The 12,081-nt window shown below is 36.0% G+C and overlaps 1 protein-coding gene across 1 annotated transcript in view; it reads right to left on the minus strand.

Moving 5' to 3' along the window:
• Positions 1–12,081, minus strand: part of TWN2 (valyl-tRNA synthetase / valine-tRNA ligase (VALRS)) — a 98,301-nt gene that overhangs the window by 9,309 nt on the left and 76,911 nt on the right. The window contains exons 16-19 of the mRNA XM_089820086.1: positions 8,637–8,888; positions 8,040–8,546; positions 7,753–7,856; positions 7,539–7,638 (exon numbers count right to left, since the gene is read on the minus strand). Of these exons, the coding sequence (XP_089676212.1) occupies positions 7,539–7,638; positions 7,753–7,856; positions 8,040–8,546; positions 8,637–8,888 (963 nt within the window). The remainder of the gene's footprint in view (positions 1–7,538; positions 7,639–7,752; positions 7,857–8,039; positions 8,547–8,636; positions 8,889–12,081) is intronic.

Genomic DNA, 12,081 nt, shown 5'->3' on the forward strand with positions numbered 1-12,081 from the left:
CTACAAGGTGTCTTGATGATGTGACTAAGAGTGCGTACAAAAAGTCAATGACTAGTAATAGTTATTTGAGATTTACAAAAGACAGTATGCAGACAGAGTTCCTGAGAAGTTGTTTTTGGTAATCGGACTATATCTCCTAATCGGAATAGAATCTAGTTAAGCGCAATAAGACAAAGGAAGAAGACAGCCTGATGATGATGTCAGCGAGTGCACGAAGTCCAAGGTCGCACATGTGAGAATTTGTGAAGATTGTGAGCCGACAGTGTTGTGTACTTATGAAAAGATTTAATGTATTGTTTTATCTTAATGAGGTCCTAATGCAATTGCAATTGGGAAAGCCTCAAGGCTGACCCAATGAATTATTTTGAGGACTTGGTATAAAGGATTGTTTCCTTGGTTGTGAATGTAATGTATTGGAATTGTGAGGTATATTGGTAAATGTGAGTAAGCAATCAAAGGGATCATTGCGATGCAAGTTTGCAGATATGGTATTGAGATCTGAGAAGTGTTTTGGTGCGGTAGCGGCACCGTAAGAAGATTGAGCAAGAATTTGAGTTGCTGAGATCAGTTGCATTTCTATTATTCTGAAAGGAATAATACAAAGGCAAGTTGGACAGTGAGTTCGGTAGTCTTGCCCCTAAAGCTATTTGAACAATGGGTCCATCTGCATTCTACAACTCCTAATAGGAATTCAAAGTCTCCTAACAAGAACTGATATGTATTGAATGTATTTCATTGGCTCCTAATAGAGTCCATACTCTTGCAAGGAACTTATATATTAGTACATCATTTGTGAGGACCATCCCCATCGAGGTTTTCCCTCTAATCAAAGGGTTTCCTAGTTAACATATCTGGTGTTATTGTATGTGTATCTTCTTATGGTTACTGTTGATCTTGATCACATGTTTAAGGTTTAATAAGGTTGATAAAAGTTGTATTGATCTGATAACTGATTCACAACCCCCCCCCCCCCCTCCCCCTCAATTATCTTGGTGGACTTTACTTTCTAACAATCAGTATCAAAGCTTGGTCAAGTCCTAAGTTTGATAGAGTTAATTATGAAGTTGGAAAGAGGAAGATGAGAAGCAAGATGAAGGTTTGTGTTTTGATGATGATGAAGAATTTAAAGCAAGTATGGAAAGATTATTGAATGATAGTGATGATGAAGATGATGAACATGGATTGGTTGAGAAAGAGGAAATAATAGAAGAGATAGCTCTAGTAGCTATTGTTGATGATTATGATTTAGATGAAGAAGTTAATCCTAAGTCTAATCATGAGAATGTTGACTTATTTTATGAGACTAACAATGATTTGCAAAATGAGATTCAAATTGTGGAACAAAGAGAGGAACCAAGAGCAGAAGTACGAATTGAGCCAATGAAACCAACACAAAACAAGAATTTGACAAAGAACCACCCTATTGATCGAATTATTGAAAGCAAAGACAAAGGAGTTATGACAAGAGACATTGTAAATAAGAATTATGTTTGATTTCTCAAGTTGAACCAAAGAGTGCAGATGAAGAATGCAAATACGATTATTGAATTCAACTAATGAAGGAAGAACTAGATCAGATTGTGAAGAATGAGACATGGGAATTGGTCCCTAGACCAAAGGACAAAAATGCTATAGTAGCTAAGTGGATTTTCAAGAACAAAATGAATGAATAAGGAGAGGTTGTGAGAAACAAAGATAGATTGGTATGCAAAGGATATTCACAACAAGAAGGTATACACTATGAAGAGACATTTGAACGTATTACAAGAATTGAAGCAGTAAGGATGTTATTGGCTTATGCAACAAATAAGAAGTTCAAAGTGCATTAGATGGATGTGAAGTCAACATTTTTAGATGGAGAACTTCAAGAAGAAGTCTACAATAAGCAACCTAAAGGACTTCCTTTGATAGAAGAAGGAGATATGGTATGCAAATTGAAAAAAACATTGTATGGATTAAAGCAAGCACCTAGAACTTGCTATGCAAGGTTGGATAAGTATTTGGCAAAATTGGGATTTCCTAAAGGTATTGCAGAGAGTAACTTATATTTGAGATGAAATGAAAAATGAATTTGAGATGAGTATGATTAGTGAGATGAAATATTTCTTGGGTCTACAAATTGTACAGAACAGTGATGGAATTTTCCTATCACACACTAAGTATTTGAAAGACTTGTTGAAGAGATTTGGCTTGGAAAGTGGTAAGCCTATTGGTACACCTATGGTAACTGGTCACAAGTTATCTAGAAAAGATGAGACACCTACAGTTGAGCAGAAGAAGTACAAATACAAGATTGAAGATTCAGATATAGCCAATGCAATTGGAATAGTAGCAAGATTTCAAGTTGATCCTAAAGAGTCACATTATGCAGCAATAAAAAGAATATTCCAATATTTGAAGGGTATACCTGATTTTGGGTTATGGTATGATAAATCGAATGACTCTACTCTATGTGCATATATTGATGCAAACTAGATAGGGAGTATGGATTTTAGAAAGAGTACAAGTGGTGGAGCATTTTTCCTTGGAGGAAGACCGGTTTCTTAGCTAACCAAGAAACAAGATTGTATTTCACCAAGTACAATCAAAAGCAGAGAATGTAGCAACAGCAAACAATTGCAATCAGATCATGTGGATGAAACATATGATGAAGGACATTGGGGTAGAGTTTTTAGAACCTGTTATCATACATTGTGATAACACATGTACAGTGAGTATGTCTAAGAATCTTGTATTACATTCTAAAACAAAACACGCATAAATTAAGTATCATGTTCTGAGAGAGTAAGTTGCAGAGAAAGAGATCATATTAGAGAAGGTTAACATGAAGGAGAAGATTGCATATATTTTAACAAAGCCTTTGCCTATTTGTGAGGTATGATTGGGGTTATGCCCCTGCCTATTTTAAAATCGAAGATGCAGAGATTGCATTAATCCAGTGGTACAAAGTACTATTGTTTATCTGGATTGAATGCGTATGCTTCCTCTATGGGGGAGTATATATGATTGAGCAGATTCATGAAGGACTCTTGATAGCTAGTATTGAACATTGTCTTTGGAAACTTGACTTGGTTGAAGACATTTGAGTAGCTGATTGACATAATGATGTCTTTGTCATTGATGTCAATGGAGGAGATAGAGTGCATGAAAAAACATCTACTATGATTGGAGGAAAGTGGGGAGAAGTAAGTGCAGCATACATGACAAATGAGTATATAGAATGAGGGAGAAGTTTATCAATGGGGGAGCAACAATTGTTCCTCAAAGTTTTAGATTTGATTGAAGAAGATTATTTGGAAAGATGATAATAGCAGCAACAGAACAATATGTTTGGTATTCTTGGAACTTAGATGTTTTTCATCTATCTTATCATCAATGCCAAAGGGGGAGATTGTTAGCATGAATGCTAATGATATTCCTATGGGGAGTATCCTAGCATTGTTGGAGCATTGGAGAGATTGACAGCATGACTATGAGTTGCATTCATGACTATGTTTGTCATTGATATCAACATATATTAGTAGAATAGCAAACAAAGATTGAGGTTTTACGGATCGAGTATTAAAGATGAGGTCAAGTGCAGTTAGGGACATGTTCTACACTGTGTCCTAATTCAATGGTCAAGTGCACATGCAGTAAGTGAAAAACTAGTAGTAGTTATTTGTGATTTACAGAAGACAGTTTGTAGGTAGAGTTCCTACAAAGTGGTTTCTGGTAATTGGATTATATCTCCTAACAAGGAATCTGGTTAAGTGTAGTTACAAAGAGATAGAAGATAGCCTGATGATGGCATCAACGAGTGCACAAAGTCTGAAGTCACATGTATGAGAAGTTGTGAAGATTGTGAGCCAACAGTATTTTGTAATTGTGAAAAAATGTAATGAATTGTATTATCTTATTCAGGTGCTATTATAATTGTAATTGAGAAAGCCTCAAGGCCAACTCAATGAATTATTTTGAGGACTTGGTATAAAAGAAGGATTGTTTCCTTGGTTGTAAATGTATTGTATTGGATTTGCGAAGTATATTGGTAAATGCGAGTAAGCAATCAAAGGGATCATTGTGATGCAAGTTTGCAAATCTAGTATTGAGATATGAGAAGTGTTTTGGTGCGGTAGAGGCACTGTAAGAAGATAGAGCAAGAATTTAAGTTGTTGAGATCAGTTGCATTTTTATTATTCTAAAAGGAATAACATAAAGGCAAGTTGGACAGCGAGTTCAATGGTCTTGCCACTGAACCTATTTGGGCAATGGGTTCATCTGCCTTCTACAACTCCTAACAAGGTTGGAATTTCTTAACAAGGATTCAAAGTCTCATGACTGGGACTAATATGTACTAAATGTATTTCATTGGCTACTAACAGAGTCCATCCTATGACAGGGAACTTATATATTAGTACATCATTTGTGGGTACCATCCCTACCAAGGTTTTCCCTTTGATCAAAGGGTTCCCTAGTTAACATATCTAGAGTTATTGTGTATGTGTATCATCTTATGGTTACTATTGATATTGATCACATATTTAAGGTTGATAAAAGTTGTATTGATCTGATTACTGATTCATCACTCCCCACTCTCAGCTATCCTAGTGGACATTACTTTCTAACAGCAATTACTACTTATAATGACAGCAAGTTATCCCAGGACTAACAATGATGTACTTTCCAGTACAGTAAATTCACCCTTAATTTCCAGCAAGTTGAAATCTGAATTGGCTGATAATCAAGGGAGGGAGGTTGAAATCTCAGGGAAACTGAAATATGGGTGAATATAAACAATTTCATTTCAAGGTTTGATGGGAAGGATTAAAGAGAGTTGAATCTGTAACTTGTTTGAACTAAAAGACATACTAATATGGGTGAATATAAACAATTTCATTTCAAGGTTTGATGGGAAGGATTAAATTGAGTTGAATCTGTAACTTGTTTCAACAAAAAGACTTACTTATTCTCAGATTTTAACATTTCAAGACTTGCAAGAAATGAAGGAATCCAGCCTGCAATTTGAGGCGATCTAGGATTAACTATTCTGGCTCGATATGTAGTTCCTTTTCACAAAATTTCCAGACTCTCACATAACATCATTTCAAGATTTGCAGGAGGAAGATAGTTGCTTTGAAACTTGAATCAATCCATGATCTGAGCCCCCTTTGTTTTGGTACTAGTGCAATGTAGTCTTATGAAAAGTCCAGATTTCATCATTCAACAAACTTGATTCCTTTCCTTCGTTGTTTTGCAAGGTCAAAGATGTAGGGCTTGGGAGGTGGAAGATGGAAGCTCAAGTCCAAGACTTAGAACGAGATCAAGCTACAGTAGGAGTGCTTCAAGTTTCAAGACATCCAAATCAGAGGAAGATACATCATCAAAGTGCAATTCAGGTTCCAGATCAAGACAGGTTCAATCACATGAAGACATCTTCAAATACAACAGAGTTCAAATTAGATCGAGATACAATTTCAAGATGCAAATTCAAGTTAAGCCATGAGAAAAATCTCAAAGGATAGAGAACACTCGCAAGATGAGGCATTTGAGAACATGGGCCATCACATTCATCCTCAAGAAATTAATAGTTCTGGAAGAGTTAATCAAAGTTAGAAACGTTGAGTTACTTTATAACAATCAACAAAGAAATATTTGCAGTTTTAATAGCCACATTCTACAAGCCAAGATTCAAAACTCATCTTCTTAAATGGAGCTATAGGATAAGGATGATGAGGTGGCACTGAGTTGTCTTGGTTCCGGCCAATCTGGGCAGGATCCTTACTTTACATAATGGAATCATCTGGATTCGCAGGCTCGCGAATCCGGAGGAATCCACTATGTAAAACAAGGATCATGCCCAAATCAGCACAAATCCAGTAGGAATCCTCAAGGATCCAATGCAAATCTGTACAAATCCTTGAGGATCAACAGGGAGGCCAAGCTTTTAAGTGGGTCCAACTTATTTAATATGACTTTTTTTAATATTTTTTTTGCCTTCTAACCCTAAAATGACCCTTATATTCAACATCCAAATATATTTCACCTCAAATTTTCTCTCTATTTTACTCTCATTATATATTTCTCTTTTTTTTTGTATATATAATACATGTATGCATGTATGTATATACACGAATTCTTATGAATCATGATAGGAATTTTTTTTTCACGAATCCACGGAACTGATTCACATGCTCAAGTCGGATTCGTATCCTGAATTGGCAACTAAGGAAAACTCCAATTCAAGCACAATCAATCACATTATGCCAAGTGTCATTTTCTCATTGACTAGAAAATCATTGTAATTTTCTTATTGGCCCACGATGTGGTGTGCTCATGTAATTAGATGTGAATTTGGCAACCCTAATTACAATTTCTAGGGTTAAATCTTGGCCCTTGATCTTCAATTGCATTGGCCTTTTGTGTGATTGAGTGTCCATAAGAGGCCAAGGCCTTCTCATTTGTAAAGAGTTAAACACTAATAGTGGAGTTAGAGGCTAAAGAGCTAATACTTTAGGAGATTAGGGTATGCTGGCTAAGGAAGGACTTGATCAAATTGTTACTATGATGCTTATCAAAGTATTTGATAATTCATTAATGGTTTTCATAGTGGATTATTTAATATTGCTTTGAAGTGTTGCATGGTTTTCAATCTTTCACTTGGAGTAGATTTATTTTCATGTTGAAGTAGTTTAGTTGAATGAAAGTAATTGTGGATGTCAGCTTGCTTAACTTGAGCAAATCTGGGCCACTAGCCTCTTGCTGATTGTAAGTGTGCCTTGTGAGGTTAGTCGATGATTGAAAGCAATTAACTTCAATTGATATTCACTCGTTATTTTACATCCAGGTGATGGTGATGGAGAGGGAAATTCTATTTAAGACTATTTGAGTGTTCTTTAGAAGCTTGCGCTAGGCTAGACTTGTTGATTAAGCTGCATCTAATAGAGTCCTAAGTCATCCATGATCCCTTGCATTCATAGTTAGAAGTAGAAGTAGAAGTACATTTAAATTTTAGTTGAACAAGAAAAGTTGAAGATCAAAACTATCTTTTCATTGTACACTGTGAAGTCAAATCTGTAGAAGTGCAAGCAGTTATCCATTGAATGAACAGTATAAGACCCCTAAGTGATTACCTGCAAATCACATCATTTCATTGAGCAAGTTTCCATAGTTAATGGAACCTTTAAGTCACTTCATAATCTTATTTTGCAAGCTTAGCATGACAGATGACCTTATATCAAGAGAGAATTGAATTTGATGTTTCATTCTGAAAGATTGAGTATTTGATTCTCCATGTTGTAATGGAACAAAACAAGCAATTTGATCAACACATTAAAGATTTTCAAATAATTCAATAGTATTATCTACCATCCCAGCATTTCTAGATATGCTTCAACATTCTAATAATGATATAGTATTAAAAAGTTCACAACTGACCCTGACTCATAAGAAAAAAAATTTCAAATGTTGACGATGAGATACCTACATAAAAATTGTATTGGTCAGGGAATTCTTATACCAGAGTAAGATTACAAAATTTGGCAAACTACTATCACTACCTTCACTGATGCTACAGTTGCAAGCGTGCAGATCTCTGCAGCACATCTTTCCAGTACTACAGCCACATCATCAGTTTTGCATAGAAGAAAAGCCTCTGGCCTGGAAATGCATTTTTTGGTTAAGAGAGGATCTTCTTTAATAACGTCTGTACTTATAGTAACATAATCATGTAATAAATAAATTTAGTGTTAGGTATTGAATTTCAAGCGCTACCTTTGCTTTGGTTGTAATAGATAGGTCATACGAAGCGACCTTATTGACCTTACTGTGAATTCAATAAGAGCCATTTCTGACTCAATATCATCATTTGTCCATTCCTGCAGTGTACGAAAATGACTATAAGTTTCAGTCAAACTATACACCAGAATAGATATCAAGACAATGATCAACATAGACAATAGTTAATCACACCATAGGTGTCTATAATAAAAAAGCATAGTCAAGCAGGTAAAGGAAAGCAAATAAACCATTAATACAACAAAAGCCTTTACATTACAGACCTCCACTACTGCAGGATAATCAGAAATCATGATTGACTCTTTTCTTGAAGCATCACCTGGCCTTTGAGGAAGTCGCTGCCACAACTCTTCAGTAACAAAGGGCATGAATGGATGTAGTAACCGCAATCCAGTATCCAAGCATAGCCATAATGTATCCCTGGTTGCCTGTTTTATTTCAGCAGATGTTGAATTGTCATCTGCTGACATGACAGGCTTTATTATCTCAATGAAAACATCACACAACTGGTATTGCCACCAAGAATAAACTGCACTTGTTGCATCAGAAAACTCATATGCCTCCATGGCTGTAACAGTCTTTGAGATGGCTTTATTTAGAGCTGTGAGTACCCACTTGCAGCCAAATGGCAAAGATCCAATATTCAATTCCTTAGAAGGCACAAAATCTTTTCCCAGATTAAGCATTGCAAAGCGTATAGCATTCCATAGCTTATTGCACCAATGTCGATACCCAACCACCCTTTGGATATCCAAATTTATCTTATCTGACTGTACATTCAAGTTAAAGCATGCAGAACAAGTTAAAACACTCAAATTATAATGTTATTGTTTACCAAAACTTAAGATTAAGATTAATACCTGAGCAGTATAGGCAACAAGAGCAAAACGAAGAGCATCTGCCCCACACTCTGTTATACCATTTGGGAAGTCTTTTACTTGCCCTGCTTTTGCAACCTCAAGTTCATTACGATCAAGATTTCCTTGCTCCAGCCTTTTATGAAGGCCCTCTAGTGTTATACCATTTATAACTTCCAAAGGATCAATAACATTGCCTAGTGACTTGGACATTTTACGGCCATGAGCATCACGTACCATGGGATGCAAATATACCTGTATCAGATGTAAAGAATTATTTAAGAAATAAATAGAAATGTGTACATACAAATCGAAACAATGAGAATGTGCAATTATATAACTCAAGAATCACATATATACAATCATTGAGACTCATTGTTTGTTTCATCCTACTCAAGTTGTCAGTCTGGACCAAAGTAACGATAATCAGAATCGGATCAGAATCGGTAAGGCCAAATCGAATCGTGAATCGGCCACAAATAAGCAAATTTAAAAAACCCTTGAAATTTCGTAACTTATTTCATTAACCCTTTATCACTGGTTTGATTCACCGATTCACAAAAATGTTTGGCTTGAATCAAATCGCCGAATCGTGTGAATCGCTGTGATTCTCGTTACTATGGTCTGGATGCCTAACAAGTGGGATAAAAGCATGAAAACTGGTGCTTGGGATTATCGATAAATAATCACTTATATAAGTGCTGAAAAAGATACAAACATTTAAAAATGCTTCTGGCAGCCATTACATTGCTACATTTCCGATAGATCTTAAGATCACAAAGAAACTCCCAATCCAAAAATACAGCTACATACCGAGTGGTGGTGTAGAAACACAAAACATTGGAAGAGAAAAAAAAACTAGAACTCTGCAAAAATATATAAGAAGATAAGTGTGAACCAAGAGAAAAAACTTTCCACACACTTGGACAGTTGGCTCCTCTTTATAGCCCAAGTGCTACTATGAAGCCCTAGCTGGGTTACTGCCCAGGAGTGAAGAGTAAATCTCCAAACTAACATGCACTGAGTCAGTCACTCAAGATAAAAGTGTCAAATCTTGACCTAACCAAGCAAAGCTGGGGGCATAGATCCCAAAAACAAGTACAATTTTTCAATTAGTTTCAATTGTTGTTGTATAAAATGGCAACCCAAAAACAAGGAGTATTCAAATGGCATCCCTAAAAGAAGTACAAGATGTACATGCAGAGTAATGGAAACCAATGAAGATTGAAACTGACAGAAAGAAAAAGTAATCATGTGTCTACAGTCTGTCAGGTATCAAATGGGGATACTGATAGAGAATGACTGATATAGAATCAGTAATCATTGTTGGAGTACTGATATAGAATCTGAGAATGCTTGATAGGTACTCCCCTAACACTTGAGGTCAAAGAACTGTAGGTAGAAGAAATGAAACTACTATTGTGTGTTGGAGTTGATAGCTAACCCCATGGTTCCCTGAAATCATCTGCAACCAAAATGCCTATCACATCTGAAGACAAAAGGTCACGATTAATGCTACACAACCTTTAGAGAGAGCGATCCAAAGAGAAATCCAATGTTTGGATTAACCTGTAATGCAATTGGATAGATTACAATAAATGCTTGTTAAGGCATAATGAAGAAACCCTAGATGAAAACCCTAGGACAAGGTCAAAAGAGAGCTTGGCAAGTGTCCACATCATAATGAATGAAACATGTGCAAAATATAACTCAATCTAATAAGTTCAAAAGGACTCCAAAGTTTGCCTTGACTGCGATAGAGTGATAAAAGGATATAATTAGATAATTAATTAAGTGAAATTTGAATATTCTAAATACTTTAACACCCCGCTTAAGATTAACTAAGGGGTAAACTGAAAGCTTAATGGTGAATGCAAAGAAGAATGCATGAATGCACGAATAGGTCCCGACTACCAAGCCTAATGAGGTACCCATGTGCAATGAATGCAATATCTCACAACCAGAGAAAAGGAGATAAGTATGTGGAAAAAATTCCTCCCCAAAAGGAGATAAAACAAAAAATAGATTAGTGAAAGAAGGATAAAACAAGGACTCAATATGACCCCGCAAGGACTGCTTCGACCACAGTAGTACAATACATGTGCCAATGATGAAAGTCTAAAGACAGATCAAGATCCAACGTCACTAAACAAAGTTTCTCTTCTTAGCAAGAAAAAAAAGTCAGTAGAGATTGGAGAAACCATTCCCATAAATTGGAAGAATAAAAAATCCAAATCCAGATAGTGTTTCTCTGGAAATTGCTTAAGTATTGCTATGTCCATAAAAGATGATGACGCCACAAACCAATCAGGTGCATGTCCAATGAATGTAGAAGGTGACAGTCTAGGATTTCCAAAAATGGTCTAGGAAAAGCTCCACGGGCAATTAAGATGATAACACTAATGAGGCTGTCAGCAAAGAGGAGATAAATGTCCTCAAGACGAACCTCCATATCTGTGAGTTGAGACTCTACAAACAAGCATGATATGCCTGCAAGATATGAATCCCAAGTAGCAATATTTGGAAGAAACGGAGGTGATGGGCTAATAGAAATGATGTGGCTATTAGCAAAAACATGCAATGAATATCCTCAAGATAATCTGCCAAATATACAATCTATGACTCTACATACAAAGGTGATATGTTTGCAAGATACAAATCTCAAGTAGCTATGTCTGGGAGATGAATGTCATGATGCATGGAATCAATGTGGGCCGCACATGTGCCGAGGCCCCGCTGATCAAGAAAAAGAATAGTAAATGAGATTTCAGTACGAATAGGGGCATGAACACAGCTATCTGTTCATCAAAATATGCAATACCTATGGTATACTCAAGCTCCTCTAAAGTATCATCAAAGAGTACGTAATCTGCATCTGCTACAAGGTTCTCTAGGAATGGAGAAATATGGAGGTCTCCATGCATCTAGCAGAGTTTAGTCCAAAGTGAACAGGGACAATCAATGTATGATGTAGCATACACTGTCAAGATCCACACTATAACAAATCAATCCCACAGCACGGTTTATGATAATACCCGTGCTGATCTACACCCTTGTGTGATCAGTTCAGATATGAGTCCACATAAACAAGGTGAAAAATCCAGCCACTAGAGACGTGTCAAGATGCCATTTAGCCCAAACTCATCATTACCTGTTGCCAATAATAAGAAAAATTTATGTCCCAGATTATGCCATATTTTACCCTTCATATTCATTTTAATGTTCCATTTTCTCCTTCTATGTTGCATATGATCTAATATTTATAAGTAATATTTAATATAGTTAGTAGATAAAATATGTGAATAAATAGATGAAATTGTATTTATCTAACAAGTTGATAATATGCTATTGTTCTTCCTGTCGCCCGCTATGTATCATGTAGCTCTTTCATCAATATAAAACTCCATCAACTTTGAAATAAGATGCATTTGCTGCACCCTACGTAAAT

This window comes from Cupressus sempervirens, chromosome 3 (genome assembly GCF_028749045.1).
Source record: "Cupressus sempervirens isolate cs-2001-9-10 chromosome 3, ASM2874904v1, whole genome shotgun sequence".
In the NCBI taxonomy this organism is placed as follows: Eukaryota; Viridiplantae; Streptophyta; class Pinopsida; order Cupressales; family Cupressaceae; genus Cupressus; species Cupressus sempervirens.